This window comes from Lingula anatina, chromosome 3 (genome assembly GCF_051362555.1).
Source record: "Lingula anatina isolate TDL-2025a chromosome 3, LinAna3.0, whole genome shotgun sequence".
Classification (NCBI taxonomy): domain Eukaryota; kingdom Metazoa; phylum Brachiopoda; class Lingulata; order Lingulida; family Lingulidae; genus Lingula; species Lingula anatina.
Window position 1 is genome coordinate 13,955,186 of NC_141769.1, and position 15,272 is coordinate 13,970,457.

The window sequence follows — 15,272 nt, forward strand, 5'->3', positions numbered from 1 at the left end:
TCTAACTCCAGTTTGCTTGCAATGAGTTTAGTTGTTAAATACAGCAGGGCACCTGACGAAACTTAAAATAAAGATTGGAAGACGAGGAGGAAAAACTAACTGTGACACCAGCCAAAACCACTGCTTTTCCACAAACAACGGTTAAAAAGAATGATTCGGATTTGTTCGACATCACAAGGGGATCGTAGGACGGTGCTGATGCGAACTTGTTGGGCTGATTTTAGTCGACAAGATCAAGGAGTTTATAGGCCTCACCATCCTTAGGAATCACTCAATGTCACACGTCAGCAACATAGCCAAAGGTTTTATCTCTACCAAGAAACAAATTGGATTAAAGGTCACAACCAACATCTCACACAACTCCGTTAACTTCTTAGACGTGCCATTTAACCTAAAAGACGGATCCTTTGGATCATACAAAAAAACCTAACGCCGTTATACTGTATGTGCACCGCAAATCAAGCCACCCTGCTATCCGAACTCAATAAACACAAGAATATCCACAATTTCCAGCGATGAAAACATGCTTGAAGCAGCAAATAGAAAGTACCAAGACGCACTCGAGCCATCTGTTTCAACAACAAATTTCACTACACAAACGTTACTACGAAATCAAGAAAAAACTCGCAAATAAATATCTTATGGTTCAATCCCTAGAAATGCAATGTTGGTAAAGCCTTTCTTTCAGCTTATTAAATCTCATTTCCCAGCAGATTTTCGTTGCACAAGACTGATAAATGAAATTAATGACTAAAATTTTGTTTTAATAACTTAAGGACAGTGAGTCCTGTATCCTGGTGGTAAGATTTCGATACATTGTAGGTACATCAGTCTTGGCATAATTCTATAAAACTTTGCGAACCATTCCGTGTGACACGATAATCTGTCTGGCAGTGTCTGTCTTTTTCACGCCATTCTGGCACAGATAAACAATATTAGCCTAGCTCATTTTACGCACTGCAAAACCGACCGCTTGCACGCAAGATTTCAATTTCATCTATGCAGTAGTTGACGACATATGGGTATGTTTGGTTAGAACCATGCTTCGCCAAAGTCAAGCTCTGACCGGACATATTACGCAGCAGTGTTACAGCCATGGTAGTCAGTTAATTGGTAGCGACACACTTTTCCATTCACATATCTCATATGAGATCTAAGCATTTTGAAAAAGAGAATGCATTTTACCTAGGCATACCTTCAAAAGTAAAACTTGCATATTAAATGTCAAGTCTGTATAAGGCCCGTTCAATAAAATTAAGAAGAGGACAATCTTTTAGTTAAAGGTGAACTAGTACTGGATTAATGTTGACTATGAAAAATGTTCGGTTTTTAGAAGTAAAAGTAAAGTTCTTGTATACCGCACTCAACATGCATCTCAGTACGGTTTACATTAGACGCTTTTTTTCCTGGGGAGGTTACATCCCAGCTGCCTTTTGAGACGCTGAAAGCTATTAAGCTTTCACTGCCAAACGAAGTGCCTTTCCCCTGCTTCAACCCCTAAGTGCTGAGTGTCAAACGGGAAGACAGCAGTTACCAATTATGAAGTATTGGTGTGTCCCCGAAACGGGTCGAGCCCACACCTTCCTGCTTTGATCCGGAGGCGGACGGATATTTCGGTTTACACCAATTAACAACTGAAGTTTTTTGGGGAAACGATTTGCTGTTCGGACCGTACATGTAAAATATAATAGTGGGATACAACGCAAACGTGTAGATCTTAAAATATATAAAGGGGGACATTCTATCCACTCGCACGCCATTGTTTTTCCTTGGTAGGCATCAATTTTCTTTGACTGAGGTTTGCAGGCAAACTCTGTAATTATCTTTTTTTCAATGAATTCATTCCACTATGTACGTAATACATAGAATCTTCATCTTCAGACTCGCATAATTAGGCTACGGGTGCTTTTAAATGACATGTTGTAAACATAGGAAGTATTGAAAATAATTTACATCATTCCTAATCCATTGGTTTCAAGCTCACTTGGACTTTTGGGGAAGTATTACCATACCAGTTCATATCATTTCAATTATTAAATTATATTATCAAGACGTGATTGAACTAGGAACAATTCTTCCGTCGTATTCCCTGTATTCTTCGTAATCAAAACGTTTAAAGTTATAACACGAATGTGAATGATGTCAAGTTGAATATGCTGTGGATTTAGCAAATGAAAAATAACTCTAGACCATGATAGTGTTTCCCTGTGGCATTTTCCCCATGTAAGATATTTAAAACCCAATTGACAGTCCGTTAAACGGTTTGCCTGAATTCTGAAATGGATATGTAACGAGAATCATGAATAGCCCACCATGTAGCTGAAATCAGTGAAACGGTTTGAATAGACGAATTGATCATTTCAGGCAAGCAATTCCAAGAGTGTCAATTTGATAATAGCATGTTTTATTCGTGTTTTTAGACGATCGAGCGTAAAAAGCGTTTTTGATTGGAACACTCCGATTGAAACCATTTCAATAAAAAACAATAACGCACTGCTTTTTTTATTCTATGCAGAGGAAGAATCGCGTGCGTAGCTCATTTTTATGCACGGTGCTTGGCATGGCGTTAGAACAAACACTGCACTCAAGAAAATCACACTTTCTAGCCTGACAACGATCCAATTTGCAGTTCCAAGATACAAACTATACAAGTTTACTTTTTTGAACGATGATATAGGTAGTTTGATTCGTCAGCTTTGTATGAAGAAGTGTTTTTGAGCAATATGACCATTTCTTCAGAATGAGGACACATACATACAGAATGAGGAGACAGAGAGAGGGATAGAAAGGTTGAGAGAGAGAGAGATGTTGTCACACAAGCTGTTTTTTTTTTTATTTTGCTACCTGAGGGAGGATTGCAAAATAACAAGTTTGATTTTTTTATTCTGCATGTGACTTTGCCCAAATTCTAAGTTAACTGGAGAGCAGTGAAATCAGAACTGATTGTCAATATCATAAAAAAAAAACAACTTGAAGATTGACAACTGTGAAATATATTTTTGAAACCACTAAATAATTTTCGCTTTCGCGTGATATAAAGGGAACGCAGCTGTTTCAGAAACAAAGAATCAGTTGGAGCTGAGAATTTGAAATAGAACAAACAAGTCATTTATTTTCCGAAGGTTCATTTAGTGGCCACGGCGTCGACCTCAACAGACCTAGGCTATTGCCGTTTTATGTACATCTATATGACATAAAGTACAGTTCAGTCAACTGGCACAATTATATAACACTGGGTTTATTGCATCTCAGTTCTATGTATGGTACATGTACATTACGAGAACCAAGTTTTATTAAAGCAAACCCGCTAATGTTATTCAGACTCCAGGTATTTCTACATTAATCCCATTACTGGATTGTCTATTTTCCGATACGCAGATTGCCCATACTTAAGCCGCCTCTTCCTTTGTTTGGCTTGAGGTTAGAGAGCATCTGTGCAAGCTGGGACAACGACACATCCTGGCGTTTTGTAATGCCTAGAAAACAATAGAACAAAATTGTTATATATTTTTCATTAATAAATTGATACCCAATGTTAATTAAGCACACACACACGCGCGCGCGCGCGCGAGAAAGAGAGAGAGAGGGTTATTAAATAGAGATCCAAGCAAGTTGGATTGAAACACCCAAAATTAAGTACCCGATGTGGCGTTCAATTTTAATTCTTAGTGAAGAGAAGTAAAATGCGGTAGTGCCTAGTGTGATAGTAAAACAAAAGAGTAAAGAAAGCAGATTGGCAGAAGAGCAGAGACAGACAGATAAACTAAGGGTGCATTCCCAGAGATTTAGATCGATCCAGAGATTAAGATTTAGATCGACCTAACTCCCTGGGGGTTCACGCTAAATTGTAGTCAGCCGAGCGCGCACGACAGTTAATTACCCCTTTACAGCTTCAAGTAGGCGGGACAGACGCTTACGCCGGCTAAGCTGACAGTAATCTAGTGAGACTCCCCACAGGGATAGATCGATCTAAAATCTATGGAAATGGGGTCTAAGAGAGACAGAGAGAGAGAGAGAGAGTAGACCACATACCTGCGTATTTGTTTATTTTGATATATTGAGAATCCAAAGCAGGTTCAAGGAAACTGTCTGTCTGATATCTATGGCGTCTCTTGCTGGGCATGCTGGCGAGTGCTTTGATTTTCATTGCATTAAGGTAAGAGTCCAAGATGTCTTCCTCATTTCTAGTGAGTTCCGTAGAGTCGGTTTCATGGCGGGTCACCAGGTGATAGCCTTGAAGACCAGAGTTTGTACCGTCAGCATTTTCCGTGCCATCCCCTTCACTGATTAAGACTGAAATAGAAAAAATGGTCAACATCAATAATAATATTTATTTTGCACAGCTGCGACATAGAGTTGGTACCATGTGATAAGTCAGTTGATTATAAACACCACTTAAAAATGAAGAATTTATAAAATATGACATGTTTATCAAGTATAAACTATTTACATGAAATTTATTAATGATTTTACCATGTGTGACGAGAACAAGATCTTCATCAGTTCGTCGATATTAAATATGATTTACCAAAGATTCTATTTTCTGTATAACATTAATGGGGAACTTGATTTGGAACAAATCTGAAAACCTTTGAAAACTGCTTGAACATTTGTTATTCTAAAATCAGCCTATGACGTATTTAAAAACAACAAAGTGGCAAAGAAGTGCTAAATGGAGCAGTGGAAGATGATGCTTAACAACGAATAAATAAAGGCCAAACAAGTTTTAGACAGAAAAAAATGAAAATAATGATCTCATTAATCTGTATACATACATGCCTCTATTAAAAACACAGAAGCAAAACATCAAACCCAATTTTAAGTTTTTCGTCAATGGCGAAAATAGGCCAAATTAAAGAAAAAAAACGTCATCGTCAATTATGTAATAAAGGAAACAGCTTTTGACAATCAGTAATTATATAGTAAATTGATATCATTAAGACAGCGGTTTCATTAGACTGCTGTTTTATTTTTTCCAAGAAAGGCATAAATTGCTAGTGTGGAAAGCCATATCACATCCTGTGCACGTCACCAGTGAAAAGGACATTAAAATGTTATTTTTGTAAATGGGCCGCCATGGACATAAAATAATGTTAAGGGTATTGTAAGCCTTTATTATCACCCAGCTACCGAAAATGAGTTTTTTTCCTGCTTCCAATTATTGAATAAGTCATCTACTTTTGGTTTCAGAGTGCTAGATGGTGTCATTATTTTGGCGCTAAAATGGTGTCCGTGGGTGCCCAGGTTAAGGAGAAATTTGAGAAACCGATTTTTCAATTTTTACCCCAAAATCGCAATTATGATGTCACCCGTAAGATGACATGAATATTTACTCACTAAACACTGAAGATTTACCTGCTATCCAAAGGAATGTATTTAAGGCAGTAAACAAGAAATTTTTGGCAAAGGCTAACAGTATCCTTAAGATATCATTAGGTGCCATTCAAAACGTGTTTAGATTAGCTCTTGGAATGTTCGACGGGAGAACGCCAATTTTCTCTTTGAGGTGCACAATTATGCCATATTCTGATTTTAAGCTTGCAATTGTATAGAATATTGAAGGTTATAAAAAAATAATGGTATTGTCAAGGTGGAAAAAATTAAAGGTATCGACAAACTTTCTTATTATTTGTACAACTTGTCCAAATCGATACTTCGGCTCAATTTTACAAGGCCGGAGAAAGAGAGGGAAAGGAAGAATGGAGGGGGGAACTAAGTCAGTATCACTAATATTGTGATTAAACAGATATGTTGATCATTAACAAAAGACACACGTATTTCTCCACAAGCTTAATCTGGACAAACAAGACACTCCTTACTGAGCCACAAAGTGCATGAATCCGTTCTTTTCCTGTCTCGCAATACATAATTTATTCCAACTCGCAGTAGGAAAAACGTGATGCTGTTGCCATAGTTGGAGGTTATCCAAGAAATCAAGAAGTTATTATCATTATCCTGAACTTGTGAAATCGAAACAAGCACACATGCCTTATAATCACTGGCCTCATGACAACTTCCACCCTCTTGCAGTTATCAGAGTAGAACTTGTGAATATCATTTAGGCTACGAACAAACTAAACTCCCCAAAAGTTGTGTTATGCTCTACGGAAAACTGAATGTAAAATGTATGCTAATTTTACGCAACCAACCTCATATCGGTGCTATTTTGATATACCAACTTATAGCTCGAGTCATCATAGATATGGTTATTTCTGTCAGCGTCTTATTTCTTTAAACACCAGACCTTAATTGTATCATAACTGTCACTTAAATGCTTGGAAGTCGGCATCACCAACCAAGTGTCCAAGAGGCATAGGTTCGAATCAATTACTCTCAATTTCTCGTTAACTTTTCAGAAAAATATTTACGAAAGTACATGCTCAATGCAAGAAAAAATGTTTGTGCGCCTCAGCCGCTGACAGCGCTGCTTGTTGATTAATATCTACACATTGCGTCCAACTCTTGCCCTTTAATGATTGAAATAAAGGAGTTTCGCTCATGCATCATCCACCGTTTCAGCACAAACGGTCAAAATGTTTTAAAAAAACACCAGCCAGCAAAAATGCAGTTTTACTTTACAAACAGCTTAACCACTGCAACTGGCGACAGAATACCCAAAATATGTACAATATTTGTTGATAGAAAATGACGATTCTTAACTCGTCACTTACCATAGTCATCTTCTGGGTTCGTTGTTAAGGAATTTTCGCCTGTGTCCAAGAGCCGACTGTTGTCCTCAGAATAGGTGGACGGGTACGGTGCCGCGCGCAGTGTCGTGGTGAGAAGAAGAATCCCAACACACATTCGGGTAGCACAATGTAAACACGTTGCCATCTTTAAATATCTTTCTCTGCCAAAAGTAAACAGTACCTGAAGCATGAAGAAAACGAGGGAGATTACTACTTGATTAAAGTAAATCGCTGCTGGGTTGGCTCCGTCACACTTAGTCCTGTATGGCTAAGGCATAGAGGTGATCCATGGAAGAAATGATGTGCGAATAACGGAGGGTTCTAATGATCTCCAGTTATATACTGCTAAATTGATCTCATTTTAGCAACATCTAGCAGATTAATTAACTAGTTAGGCATCTCCCGTTTTACCAAGAAAATAAACACTAAAGCACGCACGCGCTTATATACGTGTTCACATAACATTGGATGTTGCTCAGGAACTGCTATTCTGAAGAGCCTTTATGTCTGAGTAACAGAATTATCGAAGCTATGTGACTTTTCTCATTTTCCTATACATACATACTTATAGAACATGAATTTATTGATAAACATACAAGTATAATTTGAATATAGCATGATTCAACTTTTAACCAAAGCTTTTTAAATTTTATTCATTTTTATTACATCTCTGTCCTAACCTTAACACATTCTAGAATGATTTTATTACTTATATTAGAACGATTTTATTATGTGATTTTACTTTGGGAATTTTGTGTGCGATTTTATGTCTTTTAGGTCTTTCATCCTGAGTTGGGAATAAATAAATAAGTAATAAATAAATAAATTAATAATCGCTTTGACGGTTCAACTAAACATTAAATGTTAACTGTTACATAGGTGGTGTTCATGCAGTCATTTGCTCGTTAAGTTACAACATTCAGAGATTTTTTAAGTATAAGGGAGCATTCTTTAACAGGCAAAAATCTCAGTGAATACGATTTTATGCTGGTTATTATCAAGAATGAGAGTCTAAAAAACAAAATGATAAAAAAAGGAGTAAAAAATATCGTGACACAAAAGCTTTGGTGTAATCGTATTGTTTGGCTCCTTAGGGTCTGATAGTTCAGTATGTGGCAGACACCCCCATATCATGACATATTGGAAACTAAAATCATCACACTTGATTGAACGCATGCTTAGGTGTCAATTCTCAGAAAGTCTGCTCAAAAGAAGACTGGAATTTGAGTATTCTTTAGTTCAACATGTCTACACAACATGTCTACACATGTCTACACAAAGAAGGTAGCAGACTACCTGTCAAACTGCCATTATAACCGTTATACATGTAGCACACATTTCCTTATCCTTTTCGTCATTTTAATGCGTCCTATTAGTTTGCTTATTTTATTTATTTATCTAATGGCCCAAGAAGCTACAGCGTGTACACATTCCAGTGTTTGAAAGCTTGCGGTGCATGAAGTCAAGACATGCAATGTGGTGTTTTTGTCTTCACACAACATTTTTCTTTTTTCTAACTGCGAGAAGCCAACTTCTATCCAAACTGCCTAATCCGATCTTTTAAATGTCTAGGAATGATTCCCATGCCTAGGTCGATCCAATAGGATCGGTCTAATTCTATGGGGATTCACGCTAAATTGCTATCAACTTAAGCGGCTGTCACGCCTACAGAATCAGCTAGGGGGTAATTAACTTTCGTGCACGCTCGGCCTCCGGTAGTTAATTACCCCCTTACAGCTTTAGTAGGCGTGACATTTAAGCCGCTTAAGTTTATAACAATTTAGTGAGGATCCCCTTGGAGATAGATCGATCCAAAGTTAGCACGATAGTCTCTGGGAATGGTCTCTAGGAATGAGATATTGGAAATGACCCTTATCTTCTCAATTGCAACACATTCAGCAGCCAAAAAGCTTGTCCTTTCTATATGCTCAGTGGTAAATTTATCACCTTTTAAAAATCAATATGAAAACACCGAGACAAATCAGTTATGTTTCCCTCTCTCGTCTTCGCTTTCCTGTGCGTGGAAAATGCCCATGATATTAAATATGAGTTGCCATAACGCCTTCTGATAAGTGACCATTACCTTTTTGGCATTTCGCGTACACTAATGTCTATGGCTATTAAAAATCCTAGCAAAAATTATAGCTGACTTCGTCTGATGATCTAAATTCTCTGTTGAACCCAATTCCCCCTTCTTTTTTAAATTTGGTTTGCTGTTGGATTCAACTCTGATTTTATACAACTGAATTCTGTAAAGCTTGCACCGTGCAACCGTCTTAAGCCACGTTATTCAATTTCAACTTCATATACTGTTGGTATATAACATTCGTACACACAAAATATTCGGTCGAAATCTGTTTGTAGAAGGTCGTTGATGCTTTTTGATCACCCACTGAGAACCCCCACCTGTAGTGCAGGAGGAGACTGAATCTGAACAGAGTTGCCAATCTCACCCGGTTTACCCAGGGTTTTTGGCTTTGAGACCGGGTCACAACCAGTTGCATGCGAAACATTTTCTGTACATGGCAGCAAGTGTTTCGTGTTAATCTGCCAGTTAGTAGATTCTATTAATGAGTCAAGGGTAAAACAAGGGCAGAAGAGAACGAGGGGCGTACTTTCACAGGAATCAAGGTTCGTGGCTAATACGTGGGCGATGGCAAGTCTGAAGAGAACAGCATCAATTCAGGGTATAAGGGCTCGTTCCCACTGAAATTAGTACTACGTAGGTGGAGATCCATCCAACTCCGCTGGGACTCAATACAATCAGATAAGTAGATTAACACACCTCCTCCTGGCTTTGAATAGAGTACAGAAAAGCTAAAGATAATACGAGGACGATGGAAACAAGAAGTGGCGTGTTAATCTGTCAGTCTGATTGCACTCAGTGGGAGTCCCCGGCCAGTTGGATCGACCTACGTAGAACGATAATTTTATTGGGAATGAGTCCTAAAGCTGAAGAAAAAAATATGATTCACAAAAATCACAAAAATGTTAAATAGGATTTTCTGTGAATTTTCAAATGCAGGGATTTCTGTAGAATTGCAGTAAATTAAGGGTGTATTCCCAGAGATTTAGATCGATCCAGAGATTAAGATTTAGATCGACCTAACTCCCTGGGGGTTCACGATAAATTGCAGTCAGCCGAGCGCGCACCATAGTTAATTACCCCCTTACAGCTTTCAGTAGGCGGGACAGACGCTTAAGCCGGCTAAGCTGACAGTAATCTAGTGAGACTCCCCACAGGGATAGATCGATCTAAAATCTATGGAAATGGGGTCTAAGTGCCTGAAATAACACTAACTGTGCTTTCCTCTTTTATGTAAAAATAAAAGTAAGCTTGTTAGGGACCAGAAATGGGGTAGACGTTGCCTTTCTTTAGTACAATTGTATAACTTGTCAGGGATTTTTCTAATATATATAAAAAGGCAATATTTATCCATGCATAAATTAGCATAGTTATAAGAGGATGACGTGATCGGGCAATCATCCTTTAGTGATGACGTCATCGGTCAAGATTTTTTGTTTATCAGACATCGCTTACCGGATATCAGATCGTTTCCTATACTTATTTTAGACCTATAATAATAGTATAGTTTTGATGAAACGTAGTTTGCTATAGCCTCGCTACCTAATCAAAGAAGTGGATATGCTTGTGAAAACCAAATGTAAACTATATGTTTCATGTTTATTGACCATTTCATAAAAAAGCCTTTCCTGTGATCACCAAAGTTTTTGTTGCAGTGATTTTCACGCGCTTCTGGCTTCAAGTTGTCATTTCTAGAAACTTGATAATATGTGCGTGTATACCCACTCCATTACATTGCCTCAGAGAGAGAGAGAGAGAGAGAGAGAGAGAGAGAGAGAGAGAGAGGTAACAAAATTTCTAATACATTTATATTATGAAAAACGTAAGCAGCCGTAATGTTTAATGTTTGGTACATGAATGCTTCCGTGAGAGAACTTATCATGTCACTGTTATGCACAAGAATGTCAGCTACAGGCTCGATCTTTGGCAAAAATTGTGTCGGCTTATGGTAATTAACTTAATATTCCTTACTATCATAATTGGCTGACGCTTGTTAAAGTCTTTTGTAAAATGCGTGAGATGCACTTTTCATTTAAGTAAAATGATTAAAACAATTGCGCATTTGTTATTTGCATTATGTCAACATTTCAACCCCAAAATAATGCATAAAATTTGCCCTCGACACCGACATTTTTTTTTTCGTTTTACAAATTGTGGCACCACTTTTATCCGTGATAGATACAGTTGCAGAAAAGTTTTGATTTTCCCCTTATTTTGAAAACAAGTAACACACGCGTCCTTACCTTCCATATCCTCTGAAAAAAGTCAATTCAGTTTAATCACAAATTACGATCTATTTTGACAAAACTCGCCAGCTATCTATCAAACATTTATTCTTTTTGGACACACTAAGAAATCAAACAGATATGGATAGCTTCAGTCATATATGCATCTGATGAGTTGCGTTCTTATTAAACAAAAATTCCATATGCATATTTAATTCTTCAATATGCCTCACCTATGTATATTCTCCTTTTGGGGTCAGTTCACAGCTAATTTAGACAGTTATGGACCGATCCATTGATAATTAACGTGTTGAAACTGTTAATTGTCATGGAATTGCTTATCACGCTATTCGAATACACTGCGGGTTGTTTTATTATACCCAATGGTTAACCTGCGTCTATGCGTGGCGGGTAGGTGACGGTAACCTGTGAGTCCACTGGCAATATTCACTTCAGCACGATGTTTTAGATTAAATGCTGTTCACGATATTATCAGAATGGGATGTACACAATTGCGCCTAATAATCAAAATACTTCGCGCGATTTAAAATGAATTGGATACAAAATCGTTTTTATTCAATGATGCTTGAAAAACCAGGATCTTTAAAATAGGTATTTTATATCAATCCAAAGTCCAGCCGGCACGCAGTGAAATACTAGAGTACAAGCTCTGATCTAGACAAATTAAATTTGAATGACTGTTTTTCATTATTATTATTATAATAATAATTATTATTATTATTACAGAAGGATAACATAATATCAAAAGGTTCATGTAGCCGGTAAGAGTATACCGCGGAGTTGCTATTTTAACCTTGGAAAAGTATTTTTCTGCGTCGTGTTCTTTATAATCCAAATAAACAAAGAGAGGTAATAAATGACTTACCTTACAAGGAATATTCACGCTATACTTGATTGTACAATCTGGTGCGGTTTCCAAGATGTCAAAACAATTGCCTCTCTTCTTTTTGAAAAGATCAATGAAAAGATGCAAACTTCCACTTCCAAACGGCGAGCCTTTAACAGCTTCTAAAGCGATGGTACCTATACCCCTGACTTTCAATGTACAATTGTAATGCGTATGTTTGTTGTGAGCCGTCAGGTTGCCATGCCTAAATGTAATCTGTACATCCGTTATTGGCCGATATCTTCACTTTGAGGTGCTTCCTGTCACTCTGAACATCACCCAGGCCAGTGCAGCCTTATACGCATTGTTACACGGACGAAAATAACTGGAGGTGGGCGTGCCCAGTAAGAAGCAGTTGCTTTTGATTGAACAGCATGCGGATGATCGAAGATTCCTTTGAACAGCCACGCTGTTCGATTTCGAGTAGAATTCATTCAGACAGTCACGCTCGTTTCTAAGCACGCTTGTCAAGGCGTCAGTTCCTTTGGCGCGCTGAAAACCTAGGGATTGTCTCAGTATTCATATATATATTTTTTTCGCTAAACTTATAATGATAATTATGATAATAATAATAATAATTCATTCAGACTGTCTCACCACTGGCGGGTGGCCTTAACAGAATTCTCCACGCTTGGCGGTATTATGCACCTTGTGTCCATGTATTGCGAAACTCAGGAAAACTTTGAAAAAATTCATAACATTTAATGAGTAGCTATGCATAGACGCAATACTGAATGGTTATGCGAGACTGTTACTAGTATTACTAACTAAGTTTACCTGTAATTTTCAAAATCAGAATGAAGATATTAATTGTTGGCATACTACACATTTATCCAACACAAATTGGCACTTATGAAAATTATAAACCGCAAGCGCGTTTCTACTTTGTTCCTTTCTTTGATGTCTAGTAAATACACAATGGACAGAAACGTAATAAAGTCGTTTTTTACTGAAGCCGAGGACGAGTTGTGAGATTTCAAACGTTTATTCAACGCTTTACTTTCCATACAAATAAAAGGATATTTATGCCCTACTTTTCCGCACAGATCACACATTTACTTATTTCCTTTACATCATCTCTTGCGTGATTACAACAATCTTTTATTTTTATCTGTCATTCAATATTTGTCAATAAAACTATTTCTGTGATCCTTGTTTACGTCTCTCACAGTTAAATGTGTCTTGGATATTATTTCTGTTACATAATATTTGGAAAGTGCCCGATGTCATAGGAATTTACTTTTGAAATAGCCAACGCCAGATCCCTAGGCTTATACAACCTGTTTTCTCTTGGCCTTCATGTGGATCCGGTTATGATATTTACGATATGCATATAAATAAATTGCCTACTTAATTGGTGCGGACAAAAAGACAGACACACTATCAGATCAGGCAATCTCAGTAGCTCTCCGACTTCACAACAAGGTGTTAATGTGTTCATCATGATATTCCAGTCCTTTCCAATTTGTATTCATATCTAGAGGTTCTGAATGACAAATTTGGAACCAGGTGATAAAAAATTGTCCAGGAACACGTACGCCACTCCATGGGAAGAGTCATGGGAGGATTGGGCACACTACTTCTGTATACATTCGTATAGGTTTAGCCTTTATTAGAAAAAAAAAATAAATCTGGGGACAGCCCAGACGATACAAAAGCCTCTTCTGTTCGCACCCACATGTGCAGCTAGTGTTATCGAAATTTACTTCTTGGGTCCTAAAATGGGGAAGCTAATATTGTGGATAAGGTAATTGTTTGAAGACAAGTATGTGCGTAAAATGTTACGTGTACACAGATATAACAAATGTCTTTGAAACAAAGCATCGGTGACTACCTAACGACGGCTAATCAGATCTTATCACTTCCACAATGACATCTCAAAATTACAAGTGTTTTCAGGTTCACATTAAGTCTAGTTGGGGGGAATGTGATTATCAGATATTTACGCGGAAAATGGCAGGTTTGGACACTTTATAGAGTTCAGTTTGGCAAACGCTTCACTTATTCCAAAGACAAATGGTTCTGCTCGGGCGGTGATCACAGCACTTAGATAAAGTCTAGCAGATGGGAGGAACCCAAGTAGTCTGCATCGTTTTCCACCAATTATCGTTAGAATGCTATTGAAAATGTATCAAAATGTTGTTGTGCTAATTTAGACATTGTCAGATTTCCCAATGAAAATCAAGGAAAAAACAGAAAGAAAAAAATCACCGAACCGAATAAATAACCAAAGAATACTTTAAGATATTCGATTGTGTCAAAACATAGCACTTTCATATTTAACTAATTGACAAAATGTTTAAAGTGTTGTCCAGTTAAGCATGCTCTTTAGCATGTTCAGATCAAATCCAATATGTATTTTGTTCAGAAAATGTTGAAAGTTTGTCGATTTTGTCTGGTTTTACATGTGATTTATCTAAATGACCGATAAGACCATTGGGAATAGATCTAATTTCCCCCTCTTACTCTGTCCCACGCATGTCGGCACTTGACACGTCTATAATATAAGAAACATCAATATCTTGTCTTAATAAAGACGAAAACAACGTGGGTACTGTTACCATCACTTCTGGCAGTGCAGATGCTTTCTTACTTTCTGCTCTCTCTAGAATGTAGAAACGTTAATTATCTACAATTACAATGGATTTCGAATATACAATAAATATATATTGTATACATGTATATTCGAAAATCGTTTTATCAACGCGTTATAAATAAATAAATAAATAAATAAATAAATAAATAATTGAAACTGGAACTTCAGAGAAGTATTCCGAGTACGTATTGTATAATTGCGTGTTCAATTATATTGATATTTCAGCGTTAAAATCTTATTGTTCGTAATAACTTCATCTGAAGACATTATCTCTGTATCATGTAACACAAATTAACAGACGTGTGAGATGTGATATATGAAATAAGTATTCATTTTCAGGTGGTTATCCAATACGTGTTTAATTAAAATAACAATTCTCCATCTTAGATCCAACGAATGGTCCGTATGTTTCTCTGTTACCGTGGATATCTCATTTGGCCTGTCCAGGCCATAAGCACACATATGTTCAGAGAATAAAACCGCTGATACATCTAACGGCAACTAGCAATGAAAAAAGGCATAGGAACGGCATTTTTGATGTTGAATCAGCAAAACAAATGCGTTTTGTCATTTGCAATCCGATAGTTTTACGCTTTATTTTGTCCAAGGTAATAGAGACATTAGATTGCTTGAGCTTAATTCCGCCTACAAAGGACTGCGTGATCCATGAAACAGAAAGCAAAGTTGAATTATACAGGTTAAACTATCCTGTTCCAATATTGCGGGATAAATCCCTTAAGTTGTTTGCTTAAATGTATACACTAGGTCT

At 37.2% G+C, this 15,272-nt stretch overlaps 1 protein-coding gene across 1 annotated transcript; it reads right to left on the reverse strand.

The window, feature by feature from the left end:
* Window positions 1-3,092: 3,092 nt before the first annotated feature.
* On the reverse strand, window positions 3,093-12,172 carry LOC147762935 (uncharacterized). Its single transcript, XM_087009568.1, has 4 exons — window positions 11,887-12,172; window positions 6,672-6,870; window positions 4,033-4,293; window positions 3,093-3,476 (listed from the first exon to the last, which is right to left on the reverse strand). The coding sequence occupies exons 2-4, from the start codon at window positions 6,832-6,834 to the stop codon at window positions 3,361-3,363; spliced, it is 540 nt and encodes a 179-aa protein (XP_086865694.1). The 5' UTR covers window positions 6,835-6,870; window positions 11,887-12,172; the 3' UTR covers window positions 3,093-3,360.
* Between the last annotated feature and the right edge of the window lie 3,100 nt (window positions 12,173-15,272).